This window comes from Pteronotus mesoamericanus, unplaced genomic scaffold, assembly GCF_021234165.1.
Source record: "Pteronotus mesoamericanus isolate MK-2021 breed Mesoamerican mustached bat unplaced genomic scaffold, CSHL_Meso_final contig_265, whole genome shotgun sequence".
In the NCBI taxonomy this organism is placed as follows: Eukaryota; Metazoa; Chordata; class Mammalia; order Chiroptera; family Mormoopidae; genus Pteronotus; species Pteronotus mesoamericanus.
Window position 1 is genome coordinate 790804 of NW_026555113.1, and position 12737 is coordinate 803540.

General features: G+C 56.4%; 1 protein-coding gene across 3 annotated transcripts in view; it reads left to right on the plus strand.

The window, feature by feature from the left end:
• DPP6 (dipeptidyl peptidase like 6) overlaps positions 1-12737 on the plus strand; it is a 484609-nt gene that overhangs the window by 290808 nt on the left and 181064 nt on the right. For all 3 annotated transcript variants that reach the window (XM_054574779.1, XM_054574777.1, XM_054574778.1), the window contains exon 2: positions 9162-9276. In XM_054574779.1, coding sequence (XP_054430754.1) covers positions 9162-9276 — 115 coding nt within the window. The remainder of the gene's footprint in view (positions 1-9161; positions 9277-12737) is intronic.

The window sequence follows — 12737 nt, forward strand, 5'->3', positions numbered from 1 at the left end:
AGCCGTTTGGAAACACTGAGCTCAAATTCTTTCAACCTCTGCCGGGAATTGGCTGGTGGTTCTCGCCTTGGAGACGTGTTTGTTAGCCACTTCTTACGCATTGAGAGCCTGCGGCGATTGCAGAGGTGGGCGGGCGATGACCGAGCTTGCCAAAAGGCTGCCGGGCTCAGGCTCGCCTGGGAACTGCCCGGGCGTCTCAGTGAGTGCGTGCAAAGACACCCTCTCTCAAGACCATTTTTAAACATCGTCCCCGTCGGCAGGAATGCAGGAGATACAAATGCTCCTCGTTACATTCTGCAACTTACTTGCATAGCCTGTTTTCACTGAAAGGGTTGCTCTTGGCGTGATGTATCGTGGAATTTCTTTGGACCGGGACCAGGCCACGGCGCTGCTGCTGCTTTTTGTCATCCGTGGAAGCGCACGCTGCCTTTGAAACATTACATCACAATAGACCCGCGTTCGACTGAGCTCCGAGGGCGAGAAGAGCCGCGGTTTTGAATTAATTTCCTAATGAAGCTCTGAGACACAGCCAGTTAAACCGCAGACCCGAAAGTAATTTCAGGTCCGGTGTTGAACTTGTAGGTAAAACATAACGAAGAAGAAATTTGAGAATCTGCATAATTCAGTTGGTAACTTGCCCGTGGTTTTTCTAGAAGGACAGACGAGGCAGGCGCCCGCCCGGCACACGGCAGGCACACGCAGAGCTGTCAGCCGCCTTGGTAACCGGAGGTGGGTGAGGTTTCAAAGGGACGTGCCCCCAGGCAGGCGTGGAAAGTCCCGATATGTAAAAGGTCCCCTTCAGAAGTCCCCAAATTCATAGACAAGGAGCTTGGATCCGGGTCCAGTTCCTGGGGCAAGAAGAGGCTGGGCGGCGCAGCGACCTGGGAGCTGCAGCGGGGACAGCCGCCAGAAAGGGGGGGCGTTGGGCGAGGAGGGCCCCCGAGAGTGTGTCTGTAAGCGCCGAACTGTCAGCCCTCTCTGCCACTAAGATAGTGACGGCGCCTAATTAATCACCAGGCCGCGAGAGCACAGCCTGTCAGCCAGGCTGAATTTCTCAGCAGTGGCAACGACAGAGGGTTTCGGAGGGGCTGGGTTCCGCGCCCCGCGCCCCGCGCCCCCCGCCACCAGCGCCACCTGCCGCACGCCCAGCGGTCCCAGTCGCTGACCCGCCATCACCCTGACTCGTGCCTTGGGGCTGCGGCTCTCGTCCGTCCCTTAGCCTCACAGCCAGCGACAGCACCGAGAGTCCTTAGGCGGCCACAACAGCGTTGACAGAGCGGGGGGAGAAATTCAGGGGGTGGGGACACCCCCAGCTGTGGCCACACACTCCGCCAGCCTTGCCGGCAGCGCCAGCTTGTGACCCCGCGCCAGCTGCACCGTGAGGCCCGGCTCGCTGCTGGCTCACATCCATCTTCTGGACATTTCTACGCTATCCATTCCCTAAGCTCAGGCCTAATTATATCCGAGAAAAGGCCCCCCTCAGTTTGGGGAGCCAGAGTCGGTCCCCCAGGCTCGCCCTCCCCCTGAAGGCTCGCCTGAGAGGCGGCCTCGACTGGCCAAGCGGAGGGTAACCGGGAGAAAAATAATCGAATTCACGTCCTCCTTCCCGAGTGAGGGGGCCATCTGCTTGGCCCCTCTGCCATTAGCGAAGGGAAATAAAATGCAAAACTGCCAGCTGTCCCCCTTGTGGCTGGCAAGGCCTGGCTCTGTCACCGCCGGCCCGGCCCCGCCCTGCCCTGGTCACGCCTGGTTCCGTGGCTTCCCGGGCTCCGATCTTCCGTGCCAGCCGCCCTAGGGAGAGACCTGCCTTTCCTGGGAAAATCGCCTTCTCCCCTCGCTTCCGCGAAACTCCTTCCGTCCCGCGAACTGCGGGGCTCTGTGTATGTGGCAGAAGGCGAACCTGCCACACGCTGTGCGCCCGAAACAACCGAGGCGGCCACGTGCTGCGAGAGGAAGGCGTCGCTGCACTGCGGAGCCACACACCCGCGCCCTGGGCCACCTTCCTTCGGGAGCCCAACTAAGGTTAAAATTCTGATGCCCCCGCGTTGGAGCATCGATGCAGCCGTGACAAGTGACAGAAGGCGTGTGGGGCCACTGTGTCCTTTCCTTCCTTTAAATAGCGCAGGAAGTCAGATGGGCCTTGGAGATCTTCCCATACCGCACAGCAGATGTTCCTGAAACATCGCTGCATACTGACGGTGTGAATTGTAAAGTGCTATCTTATGTCTCTACAATTTGTATACATTTTAATGTGCTAAGTACAACCCACTTGAACTTAGTCCTAATACCTGAGCCAATAGATGCCTTTTGCCTCCCCTGCCCTTCTTTCTCTTTTTAAAAACATTTATTGTTATTTTTTCAAATCCTCACCCAAGGACATGTTTCTTGATCTTGTTGGGGGTTGGAGGTGGGGGGAGAGAAACATCGGTCAGTTGCCTCGCGACCTCTCTGGGGACTGGGGATTGAACCTGCAGCCTTTGGGTGCACAGGACATGCTCCAACCACCTGCGCCACCTGGCCAAGGCCCCCCTTCTTTTCTTCTTTCCACTTACCTAGCTCTTGGTTTCTTTCATTTTTGGACTCATCGCCAAGGAGGTTTCACTGCAATCTGTGCCCCTGATCACGGGCACAAGGCGGCAGGAGGGACCCCGCGGCGCGGCGGGAGCGCGGGCCAAGATCAGACGCACCAGGCTGTCACGCAGGGAGCAGAGGGCATGGGCCGCGGCCCAGTGGCAGCGGGGGGCGGCCAAGACGGCAGGCCGCGGGCCCTGCTCTGCATCCGGACACTGTGGCGTCTTCCCCGTTTTAACCTGTATTCTCCCTTTCCCGCTTGCACGGCCCCCATCCAGCATCAAGCCCTGATCCCAGATCGCTACGGTAACAGCCTCCTGCAAAGACGAATTTTACATCTCAAACATCAACAACCTCCGCAAAGGTTGAGTCTGTTTTTAGTTCGTTGTTTGCTTCTGTTTGGGCCTGAGTTAAAAATAAGCATGAGTATCCACTGTATCGCCAGGGACACAGCGAAGGCCAGCTCGCCCTGTCAGCCTGCATTACATCTTTCAGGGCCAACGGCTGTTTGCGGCCTCGTTCCGGCAACCGGGCTCGCGACGGCGCTCTGCGCTCTGCACCAATCAAACGGATACTCTTCTGCCCGCCACCGCGGGAAGTAAAGAAAGGGCCCCAGCGAGGGAGGCGCTCGCAGAGTCATCCGTTCAGCAGACAGTCCCCGAGCACGGCCGCAACCCCCGGTTGGCACCAGACATTGGGATCAGGCACGTCCAGGCAACTGCCATTGAGTGGCTTGCAGTCTGGGATCGACACCCGCATTAGATGCATGGTTAACAGCGCCATAGTGTTGCTGAAAAGCATTTACAACGTATCACCGTTGAGTGCGGATGAGGGAATAACGAACTGTGCCTGGGAAGCCAGGCCCTACTCCCCCAAATGCCGTAGTCGGCAACCAGCGAGGGCGGGCGCATTCGCCTGAGAAAGTGAAGGCGGAGGGGAGTATCGAAACAGATGGAATATTCCAAGTGGCGGCGTGGGGGGTGGGCAGTGCATAAATGGACGATTTGATCCAGGAGCAGTGAACTGTGAGCCGGGGGTGGGGACAGCTCAGGCGGCTTGGGGGCAGACAGGCGGGGCACGGGCTTCTGGGTAGGGACGCGCCAAGCGCTTGCTCCTGAGGCCGGAAGCCGAGAGCCTCAGAGAGGGCCCAGGATGCTAAAGGGAGACACAATGCGCCCTGGCACCCAGGTGCACGTGACGCATCCCTGATAGCACTGGGGACTAGCTTTTCCCATAACGGGCCCCGAGTCAGCCACTGCTCCGCGCCTCCACCTGGGACAGGCCTCCGACCCCCGGCCTCCTCGCGGGTCCCCCACCCCCTCCCCCTGCTCTTCTATTCTGTGTCCTCCCTGTGGCAGCGCCCACCTGCGATCCTTCTGGACGAGAGTCCCAGCCGCGCTGCCCCGCTCACGCGCCCTGCACTCAGAGAAGCCGAAGCCGGCTCTGTGGCCTTCGGGCACCCCTGTTGGGCTCCTGCCCCTGCCCCGCCCTGCCTCCCCGCCCGGCTGGGTCCCCGCCCCCACGCCACCCTCCTCGCGGACGCCACCCTCCACTGCACTCCCACCTGGGCGGGTGCCCTCACGCGGCCGCCCCGACCTGGCTGTGTTCAGGCTGTGATGGTACCGCGCCGCACACGGACGCACTGCTTAAACAACGGAGCGGAACGTCTCGCCGTTCTGGGGTCTGGAATTGCAAGCCCCAAGTGCAGGCTGCGGTGTCTAGGGGCGCCCTCCCCATGCGCCGAAGACGGCCCTCCTCACACAGCCTTTCCTGGATGCACGCAGATGGGGGCAGAGAAACAGCGAGAGAGAAGAACACGTGCTGGCTGGGGTCTTGTCCTCGGAGGACACCAACTGCATCATGGGGTCCCCGCCGTCTAACCGCACTGAACCCTAATCACCTCCCCAAAGCACAGCCTCCAACGGCCCTGTGTTGGGGTCAGAGCTTCGACGCGTGACTCTGGGGGAGCGCAGCTCCGTCCTGGGGCGCCTCCTCCCAATTGCATTTCAGTTTCTGCTCCGAAGTCACTGTGCTGGGAGGGCTCTCTGACCCACCTGTGTACAAACAGCTCACGGGACCCCTTGTCTTGGGTTTGCCTTCTTCTCTCCGTGGGTGTATTTATTTGTTCTTTGTCCCCTCCTCCCTGCACTAGAATAAAAGCCATTCAGCGTGTTCGGTTGATAACAGTGTCATGGTCTTCTTTTTTCACCGTGGCAGCCAAGGATCTCAGACCGGGGTCTGGCAGAGTAAGCCCTAGATAGCTGTGGGAAGGGAGGGAGGGCGGCTAGATGGAGTGGGTGGATCAATGAATGCGTAGGGGATGGATGGATGGATGGATGGATGGACAGATTTGTTCACCTTCTTGGAGGAAAGGGTTACCTGCGACCAGACTTTTCCATTTTATTGGCTCTCTGAGGCATGTGTGCGGTACCAAACAGAACAGGGAATATATCACAGGCTCATTTTTACCATTCGAGGCAAAAATCTATAATTCTACTGAGAAATGCATTACTGAAGCTCAGCGTTTCAGGGCATAATTTATTAACTTCCTTTGCCCTTGATGGGAAGCAGGGTCATTTTTTGGCTCAAATTTTTAATAATTGAACTCCTGCAGGTTGAGAGGAGGAAGCCTGCCTGTGCAGAACCGAGGTAGATGTTCAAAGACACGCCTGCGAAGCCGCCCCCAGGCTCCGAAGCCGCGCCGGTGCTCTGGTCCCACCCACGGAAAATTAAACGGGCGGCAAGGCCAGGCCTAGCAAGGAAGTTAGAAAAAATGAAAAGCTGTGTGTTCTTGGTTTAGCAAGATAGCAGCTTTTTTTCTTTGTAAATTGATTTCCTATTATTGTTGTTACCATATTGCTTGTGTGTGGGGGGGGGGGGAATTGCCTGCCCTCTGAGAAATGGAGCGTGGCAAACGAGAATGCAGGCTAATAAAGAAGGTCTGCTTGCCTGGGAGCGCGGGGCCCTGCTTTGCAATGTGAGAATGTGCCCGAAAGGCCGTGTGTACAAACGGCAGGAACGGCTCGGAATGGCGTCCCTTGCACAGGCTCTGCTCCCGCATCTGCGTTGGTTCCCGCGTTGGGCGTCCGCCCGTGGGATCATAAATACCGAGCAGCTCCTGGTGCGGCGTCTTCCTTGGCCCCTTCGGTTCCCGCCCATGGCAGCAGCGTCTGTTTCACGGATTTCTTCCTCGTTCCGCACGTGTCCACAGAAGGTCGCTGTGTTGGGCGTTTTTGAGAGGGTCTCTTCCCACCTTCCTCTCTGGGGGGCTGACCCTCCGGGGTCCCCGTCAGCTGTCCCTCCGTCCCCCTTGTTCTCGTCCGGGCCACACGGTACTAACGGTTAGAAAGAAGGACGTGTTACCGATACACCCTCTGTCTGCGGTCCTCGCTCTCCCTCAGGAGCCGATGCGTAAGTCCTCTGTCTCCCACAGGATCTTCCCAGCGGACGAAAACTAAGTGTTTGGTTTTTGAGTCTGAACATCCCCTTTAACCATGCCCCCCGTGGCGTGTCTCACAAACGCCTCTGCCCTCTGGTTATCGGGGGTGGGGCAAAAGCAGCTTTGCGGCCGTGCCTGCCGAGGGGACCCCGCCCGCAACCCAGGCCTGTGAAACACAGCGTGTATCCTGGCATCATTACTTATCACTTGTTGTATTATTTTCCATATGGACGCCCGCACACCTCCTGCCCTGCCCTGGATTTGCGGGCTCACCCCTCCCTCGTCATCTCTGGCGATACCCCGCCTTGTCGTGGCCATCGGGGTCCTGGGCGTGCGGGGTCGGGGAGGGGCACGCTGGCAATGTCGCCGGCGGAGCCCAAACACCGACACGCCGTTCGGCATTGGAGATGGAGAAAGCTGTGTTCAACCGGCCGAGGGGAGACGGCCGGGCAGCGAGATCTCTCAAGCCCGTGTCCCCCCAGAGCAGGAGGAGGGCGTTTTTGCGCAGCTGAGGAGTAAGGGCGGAGGGGTGTGTGGGGAAACTGAGGGAGGGGCTGGTGCTTTGGTCACAGGTAACATTTTTTCCCTGCCAGGCGCCCTGTGGCCCTGCCGTTGCCCCCTCCTGCTTGTAATTATATAATGTTTTTCTCTCAAAACTCTACTGGGAGAACCAGGGGCGGGAGGAAGAACCAAAGTTCAGCAAAATATCTCATCGTTGTGTGTCCGTGGCATTATCTTCAAAGCAAAAAGCAGAAAGCGGACATCTTGTGGCTGTTGTGAATGCCGCCATGGCGTTGTGCTGAACCAGCTAGATTTTTATCTCCTCTCAAGCAAAGTGCGCGTTTAGACTCTTCTCCTGGAACCTGCCAAACAGACCTGCAGAGCACAGCTACCACACTTTCTTAATCTTTGACTATGAGCTGCGTGAAACATTTAAAGTCTATGCCTAGATCCTCATTAAGAATTAAATTACTTTTAGCTGCCAAAAATACCAGGGGTACGAAAATCTCAAGGGGCTCGGCACGGCACTCCCAGCTGGTTAAGAAACCGGCAGAAAACAGGAGTCCTCGGCCATTTTTGCACGCAAACATCTAATAGACGTGTTTAAAACGGAATTTAGGATTCCGGATTTCTCTTATTAGAAACAGAATTCAAAATATATCACTTGTGTGAGCTGATGAAACAATAACATGAACGGTGTCCTTCCAGACCTGGAATAAGATGTGGTGTTGAGTATTGATACCTTCGGTTTTGGATGGTATCGAGGGCCGACACGTAGGTTTTGGTGGTATTGATACGGACAGCTTCGGTGTTGGGTGGTGGCCCTGGTGTTCAACTTGATCAGTGTTCGAGAAATGCCTGCAAAAGGTTGTCTGCACTACGTTGGCTGTAGGGATAGACCTGCTTCAAGATTTATGCTCTTCACGAATTTGTTGGAAAGGGCTTACTTTCTCTGTAATCGTGGGTAACGTGAAAAGCTGCCCAATCAGCAAGATCCTATCACTTCCGGGTATTGGCGTTCTCATATAGAAACCCCATCCAATAGGAAATGAGATTGTCTCAGTATAACATTTTGTCCAGATACCATGCCTATGTTTAGTCTTGCTTTTTATTTTTAGAGAGAGGGGAAGGGAAGGAGAAAGAGAGCGAGAGAAATATCCACGTGCGAGAGAAACATCGATCGGTTGTCTCCCACACACGCCCCAGCGGGGGACCATGCCCGCAACCCAGGCTTGTGCCCTGACGGGAATCAAACCAGCCTCCTTTCGGTTTGGGGGATGAGGCCCGACCCATTGAGCCGCACCAGCCAGGGCGAGTCTTAAATTTAAGTGCTAAAAAGTCACTTTGGAATAGGTAAATTCCGGACACCAAATAAGAATACAGCTAGAAATTTCCAAACAGCTACAGAGCTGTTTCCTGCTAAGACCATAGCAGCTCTCGGAATCTGTGTCTGGTAACCTAGACAGCAAGTGTTGGTTGTTTAGAGTTGAATTTTTCTTAATTCTATAACCTAGATAAGCCAGTGTTGACTGTTTGGAGGCCAGTTTTTCTTAATGTGATAACCTAGCTCATCGATATTAAATACTTAAGCGTCAGGTATTAATTATTTGCTATTCCATCGTTGAGTTTATTTTGATTTGTAGCCATTTGATATGTCCTAAGAACCGGCAGTCTTCGCTAACAGCGTGTGTATGGATCATATGATCTGCTTTTTGAGATCGTCTCCATTCTATTTCGTCTTGACTTGGAGTTAGTAGCTGTCGGAGTTGTGGGCTGTACCAGAATATTTTGCGATCTATGGATAGGCAGAAGTAGAAATATTCCATCTGCGGCGTGACCATCTCTCTCTCTACCCTGGAGAGTCCCCATTGTCCTTGTATAATTAATAATTATAATCCCTAACATATCGCTATTATATTTCTAACTTTAGTATTAATTATGAATATCACTTCCTTTGTCTCTCCCAGAGTCCCAGTTGGAACTGTAAATGCTGTAATCCCAGTACTTTGACAGGAACTAAAACGCGGGTTCGGCAGCCAGGACACCTGATTCAATCCCTAGATTTAGTCAACCTTTAGCGATGTCCCCCGATGTCCCCTCCCACGCCCCATCCCTGCTCCAGGGCAAATACGGTTCCCTGCTGGGGGCGAAACCCTAGCACAGGGTTGGGTGCGTCCCCCCGTTAGCACGGTCCTGGGGCCCCCCCCAGCCTCGTGTGAGGAGCCGTAGAAGGAAGACGAGGCTCAAGTTCGCAGCGACGTAACTCAAGGCAGATGAGGGGGGACTCGGGCTGGAAAACGCAACCCACGTGGCTTCGATTCCCTGGGAGTGCATACTAGGCGGGCTGTACTGAAGGGGAAACCCTACCATTGTTACTGTGTGCTGTAGACCTAGCGTATGAGGCGGGGACACAGTAAGTTCCCCCAAAAGCTGTGAGCACGAGGAAGCGTCAGATTCTTCCTGAAGGTGTGGCCGCCACGCCGGGGAAGGCAGGGAGGTGAGAAAAGAGCTCATCGCAGCTTGGAGGGTGAGCACGTGCCCGCCCCCCGGCCCCACGGCTTGGGTCCTGACCTCAGGGAAGCGAGGATGTAGGCGTGTTCCACCCCTTCCTTTCGCTCACGCAGTTTCTCCTTCGTGCCGTCTCTTTCAGGAGCTGGTGGGGAGTAACCCTCCGCAGAGGAACTGGAAAGGGATTGCCATCGCGCTGCTGGTCATCCTGGTCATCTGCTCCCTCATCGTCACCTCGGTCATCCTGCTGACGCCAGGTACCTCGCCTGTTCTCGGAGAAGCTCGGCACAGAGGGGAGGGGCGGGACGTCCCTCGCCCGCGGCGGACAGCGCCGCGGGCGGCCTCATCGACGTTTCCCCGGTTCTCGGGGCGGGGGACGTCTGGCCCGAGGACCAGGGCTGGGGCCCCCGGCGGGGCCCCCGCCCCCCACGTGCCTAACGCTGCGCCTCGCAGACTGGTCCCTCGGTCTTCTCCACGGCCCGGGGACCCGTGCCAGCTGCTGACTCCCGAAGGCAGCCTCTCGGCCCGGAGGTATCTGGCATCCAGTGCGGGCGCCGCAGGGGCGGCCTCCTGCCGCAGGAAGCAGAGAACACGGGCATTGTCAACCAGCATCTCTGAATGCAGACGGCCGGTTGTCCGGGCGTCAATGAGCCAGAGCACCAGGGCGGGGCGGGCGGGGGCGGGGCCGGCGGACCCCCTCCGTTCCAGCCAAGGCCGGGAAGAGGGCCATGTCTTCTCTCCTTCTGTTAAAAATCGAGGTGGCTGCTCCTGGCCCCACGAACCCTTTGGTTCTGTCGGGCTTTCGCAGCTGCTAGTTCTCGGCCCAGGCCGCTCTGCTCTGGAGCCCTGCGTCCCTCCCATCGCAGGCCTTCCGAACCCTCCCTCCTTCCTGGATAGAGCGGTGGCTTTGGTTTCGGCCTCAAAACCCTGGGAGGCAGAGGAGGAAGGGGAATCACCCCCGCGCCCGAGCCCGGGCCCATAGCGCCTCTCCATTGGATCAAATAGTCAGGACCCCCGGGTCGGGACCGCGCAATGCGGAGCTCCGTGCGGGCGAAGTGCGGGGAAGGAAGACGCACAGGCGCCCTGGCGGGGCCGCGTCCCCTCCAAAGGAGAGTTTCACGGGAGCGTCATCACTCGGCAAAACTGAAGGAGCCTCAGAGGCAGGGCTCGGTCAAAAGCCGCCCAGTCGTTCCCGTAGCGGAATCCTGGAGAGCGGACCGCGGGGCAGGAGCGGCTTCCACGGGAGGAGGGCTGACGTGGGCCGATCTGGAGATGGGGAGTCCCCGGGGGCACCACAGCCGGGCGCCTCCGTGCCGTCTTGGGTGCCTGCCCCCCGCTGCCCCGCGCCGGGCTCCCCGCCCGGCCTTGCTTCCGTTTTTGTGAGAACGACTTAGACATCGCGTTGCTGTGCTTTTGAAAGAGCGGTCCTTTCTCAAGCGCCGCCTGTTTCCAGTCTTGGGTTCTGGTTTATTGAAATTCAGATGACAGTGTTCGCTTTCACCCGGACCCCCGAATCTGCTCCGAACGCTCCAGCTTCTGCCTGCTGGTGAAGTGTTTCCGATGACACGCGGGGCCGCGTCCCGCGCCGGCGCGCCGCGTCGTGGCGGGTTGTGTTGCTGACACGTCGGGGCCTCGCAGGGCCTCGCGGTCCTCATTTTGAGCAACAACTGCCTCGTTCTGCCGTTCTGTCTAATTATCCCCCCCGTACGCACAATTTATGTCTTAAAGATCAAATTAAAAGTGTTTAAGGCAATCTGTGTGCCAAACGGATTGGCCCAATGAGAGTGTGTCCTTTTCCGCTTTGTCGTTCATTCCTCCCTTGCCAGTCTGTGCTCTTTTCTAAATTTCTCTTTGGCATAATAGAGTCAAAGTTACCTTTTGTATTTCCAGAGATTAAATGGGAGTCTCCGCGAGGTCGCACGCAACATCCGCCTCCGGGGGCAGCTCGCGCCCGTGCGTTCTGCCGGAAGGGGCCTCCCGGGCCTCCTTCAGGGCCGCCGCCGCGGCGGGTGGGGCGTCAGGGACCCAGCAAGGCCGTATTTGCATTCAAACAGCCCTGACATTTGATTTTCATGGATTTTTCACATTAGAGAAGATGGATAACAGTCCATGATGGAAAAATGCTCGAACCCCCTCAGGTGGTGTATCCATGAAAAGCCTCGGATATTTGAAAGTCATATTGAAGGTAGATTTGGGGTGAAGGCCAGGCGGAGGTTATAGACTATAGACCTGCCGGTCTTTTGGGTAGGAGCGTAACACAGAGATTACTTTTATGGAACTGAAGTTTCATCACTGTTTGATGGAGGTCTAATGTCTGTAACGGCATTGCTGGCTCTCAGCTTATCTTTTTTTTAAAAAAATAAATAAATTCAATTGGACTCAATAGGCTTTATTGAGAAGAGAAATCTAGCAAATTGGCAGCTACAGCTCATAAATCAGATTCTCCTACGGGGAGAGCAGGCGCCTGAGAGTCAGAAACTCAGTCAAGTGCTCTGCGCTGACACGCGAGTCCAAATAAGAAGTGGGTTTATGGCGGGGGGGGCCACATTATATGTGCATTTGAGGGAACCCCCCCCACTTAAGAATTGTCGCTGCTAGTTCGTAGGGCATGATCGGTAATGACACTTTCACGGACTGTTTTAAAATGGACTTTATTTTTTAGAGCGATTTTTGGTTCACGGCGAAAGGGAGTGGGAGGCAGGACGGAAGGTAGATACTGAACGGGCCGTGCCAACTCTGCGCCCAGGCGCGCCGGGCCTCCCGGACGCCCGCGTCCCGCCCTGCGGCGGGGCGTTTGTTACGTGGACGAACCCACCCCGATGCGAAGGCAGGGTCCACCCCGAGTCCACAGTTGGCCTGAGGGTCACTCACCCTTCCGGGTGTTTGGGCGGGTGTGTAACGACACGTACCGGCCACGACAGGCTAGTTTCACTGCCCTGAACACTCTCTGTTCTCTGCTGCTCCACCCTTCTCTCCGACAACCCCCGGCAACCACTGGCCTTGGTGCTGTCTTCAGGGTTGTGCCTTTTCTAGAACGGCGTCGTGCCTGGGGTTGGAATCAGGCGCTACGTGACCTTTCCAGACCGGCTTCTTCCTAGTGGTGTGCGTTTAAGGTTCCTCCGTGACTTTTGGAGGCCCGATAGCTCATCTCTTTTTACCTGAATACTATTCCCTTGTCTGGATACGCCAGAGTGTATTCGTCCGTCCCCTACGGAAGGACACCTTGGCTACCTCAGTCACGGCGGGTGTGACTAAAACGGCAATAACCATCTGTGCGCAGCTTTCTGCGGGGACGGAAGTCTCCACCTCCTTCGGGTGGGCACCCAGGAGCACGAGGGCCGGGTCCTGCGGGGAGCGTGTGTTCAGTTCTGGAAGGACCCACAGAGCCGCCGTCCACCGCGGCTGCACCGTGTCGCGTCCCCGCCCGCCGCGAGTGGGTACTCCTGCCGCTCCACGTCCTCGCCTGCACTTGGCCTTGTCAGGGTCTGGATTTTTGGCCATCGTAATAGGTGTGTGATGGTCTCTCATTGTTTTAAGCTCGTCTTTTTAAAATTCTGGAACCCACTCGATTCCACAATTCAAAAAAAACACAATTTTTGAAACATCTATTACTATAATGTATAATACAGTTGTATGTATAATAAATACATATATAAGTTATTGCGTGATGAATTTTCACACTGAACAGGCTCCTACAGCCGGTGGCCTTACCAGAAAA